The 15,880-nt window shown below is 42.2% G+C and overlaps 1 protein-coding gene across 1 annotated transcript; it reads right to left on the reverse strand.

Annotated features, from left to right (window-relative positions):
• Positions 1–1,634: 1,634 nt before the first annotated feature.
• Positions 1,635–11,408, reverse strand: LOC121559013 (TBC1 domain family member 15). The gene is made up of 17 exons (XM_041872306.1): positions 11,315–11,408; positions 9,558–9,656; positions 9,407–9,481; positions 8,867–9,017; positions 8,216–8,423; positions 6,767–6,869; positions 6,369–6,578; positions 5,914–6,042; positions 5,516–5,619; positions 5,161–5,255; positions 4,735–4,851; positions 4,400–4,500; positions 4,142–4,241; positions 3,765–3,862; positions 3,462–3,578; positions 3,242–3,328; positions 1,635–3,119 (listed from the first exon to the last, which is right to left on the reverse strand). Exons 1-17 carry the CDS (start codon positions 11,336–11,338, stop codon positions 2,913–2,915), a joined length of 2,025 nt encoding a protein of 674 aa, XP_041728240.1. The 5' UTR covers positions 11,339–11,408; the 3' UTR covers positions 1,635–2,912.
• Between the last annotated feature and the right edge of the window lie 4,472 nt (positions 11,409–15,880).

The raw sequence follows: 15,880 nt of genomic DNA on the forward strand, positions 1-15,880 counted from the left end.
AAATAAAAATTAGTGAGGAAAAAAATATTAGAATTGGGCTGCCAGTATAAATGCAGCCTGTGGGGTTCATTGTGTTAATCCACCTTTCTGAATGCAAATCCACCAGTCAAACATGGTAACAGAATTGAGGGACTCTCAAAATACACTCATTCACACCAGAGAGAGGAGCCAAACCATACATAGGAATCCTCTATTTAAGTGACATATCAGATTAGATATCATAATTGTATTGGCCAGAGGAGGCTGGTGGGAGGCGCTATAGGAGGACAGGCTCATTGTTATGGCAGGGATAGAATACATGGAACAGAGTCAAACATGTGGCTTCCATATGTTTGATACTGTTTCATGTTTTCCATTGCAGCCATTACAATGAGGCCGTCCTCCTATAGCTCCTCCTACCAGCCTCCTCTGGTATTGGCCTACTGTACTTTAAACCTGATCTACAAAACCATGATTGGCATTTGATCAAAGGAAAAAGGGAATAGAGTACTTCAGATACTGTTTAACATCCGTTGTCTCCATCCAAGAAGGTGTGGTCTTCCATCATACCACTGGAAAGGACAATCATGGAAACAATCATGGACAGTGAATGTAATGGATACAATTCTCATCTGCATATACAATTTACATGGTATCTATTCATACATGGTGACAACTGGATTAACTAATATTATATATCATCACACCGAAACTGATGAGACTGGGTGTGTTTGGCTACCCAACAAATTGTGCTGTGCATTCTGAATACTCGGACTCTTTCTGCCCGTTCAGTTACTATCAACCCCACTGTTTACAGGTAGGTGAGCAAGCACCTGTCAGTCAACACAAAGCAGCCTGAGCCTCTCCTTTAATGAAAACCCAGGGAGAAGACAGATAAATAAATCATAGCTGTGGGCAATACGCTATCGGCTGACTGAGGCAATTTCCTGTGGGACAGGAAATGAAAGAGCGTTGGGAGATGGGAGCCGAGGCGCTGCTGCTTTGTTCTAATTGTGACCGCCTGTTATGAGCAAATCGTTGTGATAGGCAGGCTACCTCCACCTCCCTATCAGTCTGAGACCCTCATTCTAACTCTATGTCTGAGACATCTCTAAATGTCTTCCATCAAAGACCCAGGCATCGCTGTGAACTGTCACCAAGGCTGAAGAACGTCACGTCCTGACATCCATCACAGACTTGAAAGGGGCGAAATGCCACTTGGAAGCTGTGCATGGCCTGCATTTTAAGTGGAATTATGGGGGATTCAGGGTGAAGACGTGGGTATAGATTGATACTTCGAGCAGCAGTGAAATGACTGAAAAATGTCTCTGACTCACAGTGTGACATTTCTGCACAACTTCCTGAATGACTGGATGAAGTCATTTGAATAAAAAGGGGCTTATACCATGTAAATATTGGAGACAACGGCTAATGCAGGTTGCTGTTATTATGGAAAAGTGCAAAAAATTATCCAACAGGTTTTCTTGCAACACACCAAGAACACAACAGCTATATCCCCATGTGAATTAGGACAATGCCTGGAAGTGACAGGAAACAGTTCTTGTAAATAGGGTATAGAAAACTGATCTGTTATCAGTGCAAACACTACCGTACATTCATCTAACTGAACTATTCATTTTCAAGTAACTCCAAAAGGGAAGATAGAGATTTATTCTTAATCCAAGGTCAAGTGCATTATCAAACGATGAAATGACAAATGTGTAGCCAAATCACTAAAAATAGTCTATCTCAACTTGTTTAAATTTAGACCATAACGAAAACAGTAGAAATACATAGTCTTCTTAGTCATTTGGCTAGGATCAGTCACATATTCAACAGGATAAGTTCAAATAAATCTTAAAGGATTGGTTTTATTGCCTTAAGTAATAGGCCACAACTCAATGAGTTCTGAAGAACTCACTACTGTTTTCTTCCTGGGCCAGATACACAGTCCACAATTCAATATGTTGGAAAACAAGCAACATATACTATTAAGAAATTATGGTATAAACAGTCAACACAATTGTAATATCATTGATATTTTGGAGCCCAAAATCAGGTTTAGTTTCTGCCAAATATGGTCAAAGGATGTCTTACAGGAAAATGTTACATACGAGTGATGTGGGTGGACCGGACCCAACCTTGCTCAAATAGTATTTTTGTGTGTGTATTCTTAAAAGCGTCTCAGCGGTGGGACCAGATCCTAGACCAGCACTTCTACTCAGAAAGGGTTTATCAATACACTACCAGATACATATGAAATGAGTTAAAATTAAATCTTTCCTCACTAGGAAAAGATACAATCTTATGGACCTAAATAAATGCATTAGTACTGGAGTTTGAGTACACAATCAAAGGCTATACTTTTATTTTAATTCACTGGGAAAGCTGAGTAACAAGGACATATTGGTTGAGTTGTTATTTTGTTCTTCATATTTTTTTTTATAACAGAGCGTCAAGACAACACATATTGTACAGCCCTTTTGTCATTTACTACCAATTAATATTCAGACAAATCTTAACTCTGTAGGCCTTTCCTTAACTTTTCAAATTTGAATCAATCAACATTGAATTCCCAGGACTAGATTTGAATACTTGTGTGCATGACTCAGGAAAAGGTTATAGCTGAAATAAAAAACAGCACATTATTACTTTACAATGCAAACTCACCTTGCCTGTCTTTACAAAAACTCCTTAGCAAGGAGAAGGAATGACTTACCATTTCAATGAAAGACAATATGGTACAAGAAATTACAAAAATAATACAATTTGAATCATTTAAAATCATTTTTACATTATTTTCTCTTCAGATTTCTTCTTATAGGTACTTGATAAGCTGGCTTCAGTTACCAACTTATCCAATAACTGAATCCAAAATACTCTTTCTGGTATGTGGACATTGCAAAGTCTGTTTGTGTGAATGACATTGTTCACTATGATATGAAGGCAACTTTGCAGCCGTTGTGAGTAGGGGGTTCTCTGTAATGTCTGTTGTGACCATTCGAGAAGACCTCCTGTCTCTGTGTGGGTATGGGGGACTGAGGGGAATCAAGAGGAGTCCCAAACTCCCTCCCTTCTAATCTGGGAAATTCGCTTTCTGTGTTGAATCCCAGGATCTCACTTATTGAATGAGGCAAATCCTGAAAGCAAAGAAAATATAGATTATATACAACCAATATGTAATTATGAATCTGCATAGTTTTTATCTTATTGGCTTTTAATTGAAAGTATAAATAAATAGCAATCCTTGAACATACTGTACCTTACAACTTCTGATCTGCATACAAATAGCCTCTGATTTGTGAAGGATTTCTTCAATGTCCAATTTCATTGATAGTTCATTGATGTGCTGTGATAACATACAAAACAATGACATTTAAAACTAAATAACTTGGAAAACACTCCAAACAACCCACCTTGAAAATGTGTCAGATTTCTTATTGTCAACTGTCAAACCAGTCAATCTGCAAAACAGCTGTTACCTTGAGGATCTCATTGAAGCCGTAGTTTTCCTCCATGATTTTCCGTTTCTCTGAGTCTAGAATGGCACAGCACACCACCAGATGGAAGTTTTGGCAGGGCAAGCCAGTCCACATGACCTGAACAGAACCAGGAAGTCTTTATTAACAAGATCCATCAGAATGCATAAAGATAAACCATGAAGTCAAAAAGAAAAGTAATAATGAAACAAATCTCATAAGAGACTGACAGATTGACTTCCCCCTAAATGACAAGGGAGACACTTACGCTGATCGGTCAGAGGTCGATGGATGAACAGCACTCACCTCCCACAGACGAAGGACATCTGGATAACTGAGCTCCCTCTTGAAGCGGATCAGTAACCACCGGAAACAGAAATACAGGTAACCTGAATCCTGTGACTCTGGAGGAACCAAATAAAACACAGAGGAGAAATCAGACGGAACCAAGGATGGTAGTCAGTCACTACTTTCTTAAAAAATATATATGTTGTTGTTTTTAACTCAATTAAAACTATAAAAGACTGCTGTATTGGTTGATAATCTGCATATTTGTTTAGTTTTCTTTTCAGGATTTGCCTCAATCTTTATGGCTTCATGTAAAATATAAAGATATAAAAGACGTATATAATACTTTTGTAAGTTGGTCATATAAAGGTGAATGTTTGAGGTGTGTTACGTACCGAGGTAGTTCCAGAAGGCCAGGTCAAGCAGCCTCAACAGAGTGCTGAGCTGGATCAGCTGAGTCTTCATGCCTTGCATCTGCTCCTCAAAGTTCTGGTGCTGCGCACACACACACACACACACACACACACACACACACACACACACGTTATTGTTGAGTGATGAAACGGTCACACTCAGGCATATCAAAGTTCACATTGACGAAACTAAACCAAACTAACAGCAGCAGACAAAACAAAGCTAATCTGATTACTTACCATTTGATCCATGAAGGAGACAAAACACCAGAAGGCATCCACCTCGTTCTCCATCACATAGAGGATCGGGGAGAGGAGGTCACTCATTCCCTGAACATACCCTGGAGACAAGTACAAGGAAACATTCCCACAACGTTAATTAAGGTGAACGTAACAAATCGCACTGATATGCAGTTGTTATCAGCTCATGATTGCTGTTACCACGGGTGAATTACAATAATTTCTTAATTATCAATAAGGGACATCGATTGCATCTATGCCAATCAGATTACCTTTTCATTCACATATAAATTATGATCTCTGCTGCACGTCTTGGCAATAATGCTATAACTTACCCAGATCGAAATCATACATGCAGTAAGTCATCAAGATGTCATGAAGTAACACCAAGCCTGGGTTGTCTATGCCTTCATAGAACCTGTTGGTTCTGTCTGTTCTGTTCACATCCTTCTCTGAGAAGACAACACATTCACAGACAATAAATAAACAACCGTACTACGCCTAGTTCAGGAAAGGTACACCATGCTAATGCAGTCATTACAGATGCATCCCTGAACATTTACATTTACGTCATTTAGCAGACGCTCTTATCCAGAGCGACTTACAAATAGACTGAACAAAATGTATCTGCATTTAAAATCACAACACACTTAACAGTAAAAACAATGCAATAAGTGATGAAACAGACAAAATGCCAATAAATGAATCATCAACAACAACTTTCCTAAGCCAGCAGGGTAGATGGAGTATCAATATTTTACCTATCAGGCTCCTGTAGTCTCTCAACCTGGAGTTCCTCCTTTCCTGCTCCTCACTCACCGACTTCCACTGGAGCTTCATCCTGAAGTACTCATCCCTTTTTCACCAGGGAGAAGAAGAAAAAGAGGGAAGAGAATATCTTCAGAATTACATTTTAATTTGCTGATATTTCACACTTGCATATGGCTCTGCTGGTTAACAAAGGATAATGTCAACAAAGACCTTATGACCTTCATTGTAAGAACAGCCACTTTGATGGTAATGAAACGGCTCATAATCTGCACTTGGCTATTCCTGTCTTATAATAAAAACATGTATGTTTCATATATAGTGTCGGTCTTGGTAAAGCACACATACGTTTTCCTCCTCTGTTGGCCTTTCCTCTCGTCGTAGGTGCTGTCCCAGGAGTAATACCCCAGCAGAAACTTCCAGGCCTCTTTCCTCACCGCATGGCACAAGCCCTGCAGGATCAACACAACATTGACAGGAATGACTTTACAGACATACCCAGAATGGTCATTGACAGTTAGTTACCACACACCAATGTATATGGAAGGCCAGCTTTGCGGACACACATTAAGCCCTGGACTAAACAGCATGTTCAATAGAGATTCTCAATTTAAAGTGCCTTTTAGTCCCATACTAGGCTTAATCTGTGTCTGGGAAACTGTCCCAGAGAGTTTGGCCGGAGATATACTAGAGAAGGTGCTTCATCATTCAGGTCATTTTACAAATCCCCTAAAAACTCAACGTACGCCTTTGAATATGATTTTCTTGAGGTGAGGGACATTTTTCATCCTTCCTTCCTGGTCCTGATGCTTAGCCCAGTCCTCTGCAGACAGTGCCTCCCTCCTTGTTACCTCTGGCCTGGCTCCCAGGTCCATCTGAGACAGACAGAACAGAACGCCAACCAATAAGACAATGCAATCTTCTGCACTGTAACCACGTTAAAAGACAAACCCAAGCTGAAGACAACAGACACCTATTGTGCCAGCAGCCGTTATCATTACACCCTGCATCTAGCTGTTGGCTTGCCTCGGAAGCTAAAGCCGTAGTCAGACCAGGGAGGCCTCTTCTCACTAATCACTTCAGATGTAGTGTACGCACATACAGCAACGTGCAGGTACAAGACAAGTCATGAAATAAAGATACTGTAGGCTTAGATAGCCCAAACTGTTGAATGCTCCCATAGTTTTACTTTACTACTCACCCTGGTGATAACCTCGAAGCCAGGCTCCTCTTGCTGGTTGAACTCCAGGCCAGGGATGACCTCTCCCAGTCCCAGGATGTCCAGGTCAGCTACCTCCTCCGGGGGCCGCTGCTGCTGCTCCAGCTCGGGGCCGCGGAACGCATCGAAGATGTAGTTGGTGACCTTGGAGAAGCCGCCCAGGGTCGTCACGTAGGGATCCTTCTTCAGCTTCTGTTGGGGAAACAGGGTCAAAATAATTATGCAATAACTCACCGAAACAGAGATGTACTACCTGAAATTATCTAATAACAACAAAAACAACATTCGGTGCAAAACGTTTTGCTACAGTAATTTATTTTCCATACAGGTAAGTGCCATTCGTATAACAGGTATATGCACGACACATAGCAGCCCCTTACAGTAACAAGGCCGTAGTTGTTGTCGTCCAGAAGGTTCTCGAAGGACTGAGAGAGAGCTCTGTTGGGAGTGCTGACCAGCAGGCAGGTTTCATCATCTGGGGCCCTAAAAACATATGAGGAAATAGATAATTTATTCATTCTCATCAGCCTATAACTAGAGATCCATCCCTATCAAGTGAGCTCCGTTTCAGATAAAGGCGTTGTATATGAGGGGAGGGACAGAACAACACAATATATACCCTATACCTAAAAAATTTGAGTGATTGATGAGTGATTTCTTTGTCATGCAAAGCCCATGGGAGCCTCAATATTATTCAAATTCACGCCAATGAATAAAGGGTTAATCACCCCAAAATAAGACATACAATGTGAGACAAGGCATGGTACAGGGCGTGATGTCATTCATCGCCTGTTTCTGTTCTAACCAGACGCCTGGCTGAAAATGGCCGGCTGGCACTTAATCCAAACAATTTCATTATGAACAGCCATGATAAGAACTTTAATAACAGCTATCTGCGATAGAGGAGCACAGTGCCTCTATATAGGGGGAATTATCTGTTGTGATATTTGCCTCAAACAGAAAACCAGACTCTTTCATGAGGAGAAACTGCCCGCTAACCCCAACATCAGTCAGTAAGTCAGACAGAAGATGGGACCGGGAGAGGGAAACTAAGTGTTTGCCATACACCTTATGCAAATCACTAGCATTAGCATATAGATAAAAAAACACCATGAGAAGTCCAGCAGTGTTTCAGCTTATAAAATAAAAAAACATTATTGTCTGAGCCAAATAGAGGAAGAAGACCGGTAGCTTAAGGAATTCTACCTACCAATTAACCCCTGGTCTAATGGTGGGCATTGCTACAAGAGGTAATTTTGGCATTTATCCCCCACAAATAAGATTGTAATGCTACTGTGTAACTACTGTTTTCTTAGACTGATTGTAAACATACACACTCATACAGTGTCTTTATTTTGAGTAATTGTCCACACTGTCACTCATGTGCACCATTCACTGTCCTTTGGAAGAACATACCGTAGTAATAAAGAACAAAATCAACCTGTGATTCAAATGGGCTCAGAAGCTCCCTCTGCTGGTGATTTACCACACAGTGTCCACTACAGTCACATTCCCTGGCCTACATAACATTGTCAGAGGTCATTTAGCATTCATGATTCCACTTAGAAACAAAACTGTACTCCTGCAATAACCATGGTATCAGATGGAATCAGAATATATCAACGTCTGATCCTTGTTCCTCTCTAGGTCTCTTCTTGCTAGCGACTTTTTCCTGACCACGTCTGCTCCTGCTGGCTCTCTGTTGTCTACTATAGAACACTGTGACAACGGCTGATGAATCAATTTGACTGATTGATCAATCGTCAAACCACTATTTCCATTTCAGAACCAGTTGGACCATACAGACCAGACCAGGCTGAAAGACTCACTCTGTGATAACGGTGTATCTCCTCAGGCAGTGCAGGAAGTCTTCACTACCCCCCTGGTGGAAGTGGAGGGACGGTAGTGAGGTGGGGGGCTCCTTCAGTCTGAACACCAGGCGGGACCAGCCCTCCTCCTTCACTGTGATAGACCTCAGGTCCCACACACTGAAGGTGAAGGACCACTTGCTTTTCTCATGCGTGTGTTTCAATACACCTGGAAGAAAGCAAAGGAATTAATCCACAGTTTCATTCTGACCTCATCTGTTGAGTCAACATGCAATTCAAACTACGTTCAGTCCTTAATAAACCATAGTGGAGATTGAGAAAGGAAAGCCCAAACCTTGGCAAGAGATTCTCATTCTTTCATATATATCAGGAGGAGAAGGGCTATACAAGAAATGCATTTCCATGATATCCTTATAGTGTGTAAGAGGACAAATATAAACACCCCCAAAATTATTATAACTATTTAATAACATATCAATCCCACTTCACACAACTTAGTCAACTTCTGCTGTAATTGAACTTGTGTGTCGAGTGAACACGTCTGAACCCAGCCTCAGCAACAAAGCTCATGTTACATGTAGGAGGCATTCCATTGGTATTTAAGTGAAATCTCAGCCCGCCTACAACAAATGCACCCAATTGTCCACCCACCCTCTCCGTTGGAGCAGGGTTTCCTCTTGGGAAAGGAGACTGCGTTGATCATGTCCCACTCGGTCTCGTAGCTCTGCTCCACCACAGCCTGCTGAGGAGGTGACCTCTCCTCCCCGGGACACTGGGCCCACTCCATCACTGAGCTGGAATCCTGGGGGAATGGAATGGATTCACCTCGTAAATAACATGATTCAAGTCTTTACCTTTCATTATCATTCAAATTCTAGAATCTTAAAACAGATGTGTGAAAGGTGTTGTTAACTGTTGGAATTCTGGAATTTGCTGAATCGTAAAGAACGTTCATGGAATGGTTCTTCAAAGGCGGCTGTTTGTGAAGCCTAACCCTATCAGCCATTGTTGACAATTTTGACAAATACACACAAATCTTCTTTAAAGGTCTTTAAGATAATACCCTTAATACTTGTGATCTGAAATGCATTACCGGTTTTCCATCCAATTTACATGGTGGTCAACGTACACTGCTGCTGAACAACTGAGTAGCATTTTAGTGAGTAAAACATTAAAAAAGAAATGTCAAACCTTGCCAGCACAGAGCATGTTGGATGGATCAACAGTGTCCTCCAAGGGTTTGTATTCCACGATGATTTCACCATCCTGGTAATCATTAAAAACACAATAAGCATTCATGCAACCAGCAATTAAATGTATAAACACAATCAACAACTGATACCTTATCAATAATCCGTAGGAACCCAGAAACAAGCAGATCTTGCTCTTCACTGTCTTCAGTGTTTGAGTGAATGAAAACACCTTCATTTTCAAATAACACCTGAAGAAAAAGACAATACAGCAGGAATATGAATAGGTGACATTATTCCAACACAACTTAGCTAGTTAAGTGTTTTTATATAGCCTTAAAAGCCTACCATTGACATTCTGTTAGTAAAAATATTCACTATTACTAAAAATATTAGCCACCAATAGTTGGCAGTGGTGTAAAGTACTTCTTAAGTAGTTTTTGGGGGTATCTGTACTTTACTTTACTGTTGAAATTTGACAACTTTTACTTCACTACATCCTAAAGAAAATAATGTACTTTTTACTCCATACATTTTCCCTGACACCCAAAAGTACTCGTTGCTTAGAAGGACAGGAAAATGGTTAAATTCACGCATTTATCAAGAGAACATCCCTGGTCATCCCTACTGCCTCTGATCTGGCGGACTCACTAAACACACATGCTTTGTTTAAGCAATAAGGCCTGAGGAGGTGTGGTATATGGCCAATATACCATGGCTAAGGGCTGTTCTTAGCACGACGCAACGCGGAGTGCCTGGATACAGCCCTTAGCCATGGTATATTGGCCATATACCACACACACCCGAGGTGCCTTATTGCTATAATAAACTGGTTACCAAAGTAATTAGAGCAGTAAAAATACATGTTTTGTCATACTGGTGGTATACGGTCAGATATACCACGGCTTTCAGCCAATCAGCATTCAGGGCTCGACCCACACAGTTTATATTTGTAAATAATGTTGAGTGTTGAGTGTGACCCTGGCTACCTGTAAATTTAAAAAAAAAAATGCTGGTGCCTGGTTTGCTTAATATAAGGAATTTGAAATGATTTACACTTTTACTTTTGATGCTTAAGTATATTTAAAACCAAATACTTTTAGACTTTTACTCAAGTAGTAGTTTACTGAGTGACTCAGTATTACTTGAGTCATTTTCTATTAAGGTATCTTTACTTTTACTCAAGTATGACAATTAGGTACTTTTTCCACCACTCTCTAGCAGTATAGCAACGTTACATCCAAGTGCACTGGCCAACAACAACGAGACTGTTGTGACACGAGACGGATGTTCACTGAAACATCATTATTGACATTTGCGTTGATTGGTTTGTTAGGCTCTCACGTGACAGTGAGGTAGCTGTCTATTAAAGAACAGTGAGGTAATAGATGTACTTCTGAGGGCAATGTCAAAAACCAGTCATTTTAGTGGGAGGGTAGCTAGATGGCTAGTTAGGGAATCCATAACTGAAGCAACTAGCCAACCAGGTTAGCTAACGTTAGCTAGCAAGCTAACTAGTTAGTTAGTGCCATTGACCAGCAATGAGCTAGTTAGGTAACGTTAGTAAGATATTAACTGAGCAGTCACTCGGCCGATTTATGGTTGTTTTTTACAACTTGCAACTAGAAACTGATAGTACAACACAGACGGGGTCATACAATTAAACTACCGAGATATATTAATATGCTTTCGTGGCACTGTGGGTGGTAAACTAGCTAACGCCAACTAGCTAGCTAGCTAGTTAGCAAGAAAAACATCTGATGGAAACCACCAACACAGTGGTGCAGATCAAGCGTCTGTATCAACGGACTCTACTTCATCCACAGTTATATTCACATTTAGTGATAGATACATATAAATACGAAAAAGCTGACGCAAAGATATTCCATAAGTTGTGCATTTTCAGTACCTTGGGAGGAGTATCAGCCGACATATCGCCTGTTATCACTTACGACGACGTAGCACAGCTCACGTGCCTGACAGCTTCCACAACAACAGTGACAAGTCATCTTCCGCATTTCCGTGGTAGCGCAGGCGCAGTAGGCTCGGGTGTTACCACGCAGACGGAATTCCCAAATAAGGGACCATCTAAAAAGTGCCCGTTTTGTTCTTCATTTTCTTGATTAGAAGGAGAGGCAGGTGTATTGCCTATAGCAGGGTTCTTCAATTCCGGTCCTGGAGGGCCGAAACACTTCTGTTTTTCATTTCTACCTGGTAATTAATTGCACTCACCTGGTGTCCCAGGTCTGAATTAGCCCCTGATTGGAAGGAGAGGATGAAAAACAGGTGTTTCGGCCCTCCAGGACCGGAATTGAAGAACCCTGGCCTATTGCCTGTACCCCAGAGAGAGCCTTGGGAATATAAAGCTCTGGTTTACCGTAAACGAAGGAGCTATAGGAGGTCGGGCTCATTGTAATGGCTGGATTGTGATAAAAATGGAAAGGTATCAAACACATCAAACATATGGAGACCACATGTTTGACACTGTTCCATTTATTCCATTCTAGCCATTACAATGAGCCCGTCCTCATATAGCTCCTCCTACCAGCCACCACTGCCCTAAAGTTGGTCACAGTCACAACCAATGGCCATAAAATGGTAAAGACCTGTAGTGTAAATTAGACACAGAATTCTGCCAGACTTGTTGGAGTATTGGATATGTCATGGAACAGGACCATGTTGCTAACATATACTGAACAAAAATATAAAAGCAACATGTGTTGGTACCATCTTTCATGAGCTGAAACATAAAAGATCCCAGAAATGTTCCATACGCACAAAAACCTTATTTAGCTTAAATGTTGTGCACACATTTGTTTACATCCCTGTTAGCTAGGGCCGGCCCTGAATACAGCTGATCAAAAAGTATAACTAACTGTGAAATGTGTGAATTATTTGCCATTTCATCTTTTGAATAAGTAAGTTAAATCAAACAATCTGTCTAATAAATTGTAAAGTAAATTATTTAGGCTATACAGTTGAAGTCTGAAGTTTACATACACCTTAGCCAAATACATTTAAACTCAACTTTTTCACAATTCCTGACATTTCATCCTTGTAAAAATCCCCTGTCTTAGGTCAGTTAGGATCACCACTTTATTTTGAGAATGTGAAATGTCAGAATAATAGTAGAGAGAATGATTTATTTCAGCTTTTATTTCTTTCATCACATTCCAAGTGGGTCAGAAGTTTACATCCACTCAATTAGTATTTGGTAGCATTGCCTTTAAACTTGGGTCAAATGTTTCAGGTTGCCTTCCACAAGCTTCCCACAATAAGTTGGGTGAATTGTGGCCCATTCCTCCTGACAGAGCTGGTGTAACTGAGTCAGGTTTGTAGGTATCCTTGCTCGCACACGCTTTTTCAGTACTGCCCACACATTTTCTATAGGATTAAGGTCATGCATTTGTGATGGCCACTCCAATACCTTGACTTTGTTGTCCTTAAGCCATTTTGCCACAACTTTGGAAGTATGCTTGGGGTCATTGTCCATTTGGAAGACCCATTTGCGACCAAGCTTTAACTTCGGAGCTAGAAGCACAAGCATTTCGCTACACCTGCTATAACATCTGCTAAACACGTGTATGTGACAAATAAAATTTGATTTGATTTGATGTCTTGAGATGTTGCTTCAATATATCCACATAATTGTCCTTCCTCATGATGCCATCTATTTTGTGAAGTGCACCAGTCCCTCCTGCAGCAAAGAACCCACACAGCATGATGCTGCCACCCCCATGCTTCACGGTTAGGATGGTGTTCTTCGGCTTGCAAGCCCACCTTTTTCCTCCAAAAATAACGATGGTCATTATGGCCAAACAGTTATATTTTTGTTTCATCAGACCAGAGAACATTTCTCCAAAAAGTAAGATCTTTGTCTCCATGTGCAAACCGTAGTGTGGCTTTTTTATGGCGGTTTTGGATCAGTGGCTTCTTCCTTGCTGAGCGGCCTTTCAGGTTATGTCGATATAGGACTAGTTTTACTGTGGATATAGATACTTTTGTACCTGTTTCCTCCAGCATCTTCACAAGGTCCTTTGCTGTTGTTCTGTAATTGATTTGCACTTTTCGCACCAAAGTACGTTCATCTCTAGGAGACAGAACGCATCTCCTTCCTGAGCGGTATGACGACTGCGTGGTCCCATGGTGTTTATACTTCCGTACTATTGTTTGTACAGATGAACGTGGTACCTTCAGGCGTTTGGAAATTCCTCCCAAGGATTAACCAGACTTGTGGAGGTCTACAATTTTCTGAGGTCTCGGCTGATTTCTTTTGATTTTCCCATGATGTCAAGCAAATAGGCACTGAGTTTGAAGGTACATCCACAGGTACACCTCCAATTGACTCAAATGATGTCAATTAGCCTATCAGAAGCTTCTAAAGCCTTGACCTCATTTTCTGGAATTTCCAAGCTCCAAGTCCACATACAGGACAACCTGGTCCAAGGAGAGTGTTTGCCTGGTCCATGGAGAGTACAACTCCTTACTGTCAGTAGGAGCTTAATTTTTCATGTAATTTAATTTGATGTAGAATTAATTACTATTTATCAATTTCATAAGCTCTGAGCTTCATCATCGGTGTGCAATTGTATGTAACAATATTTGGTTCTAAAGTTTCTTTCTTTAAGGTCATCTCCTTCCATACATCTTGTTAAGAGGCAGCCCACCGAGTCTCAGAATGTGGTTCTCCTCAGTGAGAAGGTGACTCTGATGGGCAATGCCATCAAAGTCCTCAAGAGCGACCAGGACACCATGATGGCTCAGCTCAAAAAGAGCCAGAAGAAACAGCAGAAGGATGAGGAGCTGCAGCAGAATAGCCATTGGAAGCCTATGGCAAATAAACGTGAAAATTGGCATCAAACTAAATGAGAATATTTATAGAAGAAAGCAATGAGCCAATGACATGAACAGGTGGTGGTTGTCCATTTTAATATTTTATTCCCTCTGAATCCCCTAGGTTCTTCTTTAAAAATGTTATTCCCTCAACATTCCACCTACATCCCACAATTTTCTCCCCTTTACTATTTACTTTTCTCCCCTTCTGCCATCTTATTTCATTTTCTCCTTGCGACATCATCCAAACTGTCTGGGAAGTTCAGTCCAAATCACCGTAACACAAACACAGCAGTTAGCTTTGGTTCTAAGACACTTATCAGTGCATGTATCAGAAGTCAACACTTAATATTATAACATCTGAGACAGCTGTGACTGATATGGCATAGCAAGCATAGGAAGAATACATAGGGAGGTGGAAACAGATGGTTATCAGATGAAAAGCTACACTGTTCTGTTACTGGAGAGGGTCGCAGTTCCGGAGTGACCCACTAGGTGTCATCCTCCGACAACCTAAGGCACCTCCTCACTCACAGTCGGGACTAATCATTCCTATTTATGCCCTCACTTCCCTGTGTTTCCTTGCTCAGTTTTCTCTGCTAGTTTCTCTATGTCCAGCAGTACTACTCAGTGTCCGATCATGAGATGGAAGTACAGGCACTTGAGAAGTGTTCTCCCTGTTTCATTGTTGTTTTCAGTCATAGTTAGTATTTCGTATTTTGACGAAAGACCGGGGCAGGGCGACGCCTGCGGTTGGCCTGATGTTGAGACCTGACGAGGCCTGCATAAGCACCGCCCGTAACTGCCTCCAGGTGCGGCGACAGCGACTAATGTGGGCCTGGACCGACGGGACCGCCACCTCCTCCTCTTGCTCGGGGAATGGTGGGGTTGGTACCTGTATTGGCACTGGAAGGGGGACAGGCAGAGAAGAGTGTTGTGGGCGTACTCCGCCCATGCCATTTGCTGACTCCACGTAGCTGGGTTGCTGGAGGTGTAGCACCTCAGCACCCCCTCCAGATCCTGGTTGACGCGCTCCGTCTGCCCGTTCGACTGGGGATGGAAGCCGGAAGACAAGTTGACGGAGGCGCAGAGGCAGGTGGCGAACGCCTTCCAGAACCTGGAGGTGAACTGAGGGCCCCGATCCGACACCACATCTTGGGTAAGGCCGTGGACCCGGAAAACGTGCTGCACCACCAACTTAGCCTTCTCCTGGGTCGACGGGAGTTTGGAAAGGGGAATGAAGTGGGCAGCCTTAGAGAACCGGTCCACAACGTCCAGGATGACTGTGTATCCATCAGAGTGGGGGTAGGGCGGAAATAAAATCCATCGAGATGTGGGACCAGGGGCGCTTGGGGATAAGCAGGGGTCAGAGCAGCCCTGCAGCGGGCTGACGTGAGCGCTTCGTGCGCGCGCACACCGGGCAAGCAGCCACGAAGGCGCGCATATCCCCCGCAGCAGATGGCCACCAGAACCTCCTACGCAGGAACTCCAACGTCCTGGCGCCCCCCGGATGGCTGGTGAGGTCGGACGTGTGCGCCCACTGAAGCAGTCTCGAGCGCGCAGCCTTGGGTATGTACATCCTCCCCAATGGACCTCCGCCCGGATCGGGCTCCCGCCGTAGCGCTTCTCTGACCAGCCTATC

Source organism: Coregonus clupeaformis, chromosome 19 (genome assembly GCF_020615455.1).
Source record: "Coregonus clupeaformis isolate EN_2021a chromosome 19, ASM2061545v1, whole genome shotgun sequence".
Classification (NCBI taxonomy): domain Eukaryota; kingdom Metazoa; phylum Chordata; class Actinopteri; order Salmoniformes; family Salmonidae; genus Coregonus; species Coregonus clupeaformis.

Excerpts from the sequence above, each read along its gene's own strand:
- LOC121559013 (XM_041872306.1), bottom strand. The coding sequence starts at position 11,338 with ATGTCGGCTGATACTCCTCCCAAG. Across the intron at positions 5,620-5,913 it reads AGAAAATCATATTCAAAGGC|GGCTTGTGCCATGCGGTGAG; the intron begins GTACGTTGAGTT and ends TTGATCCTGCAG. Across the intron at positions 4,501-4,734 it reads CATGTATGATTTCGATCTGG|GGTATGTTCAGGGAATGAGT; the intron begins GTAAGTTATAGC and ends ACTTGTCTCCAG.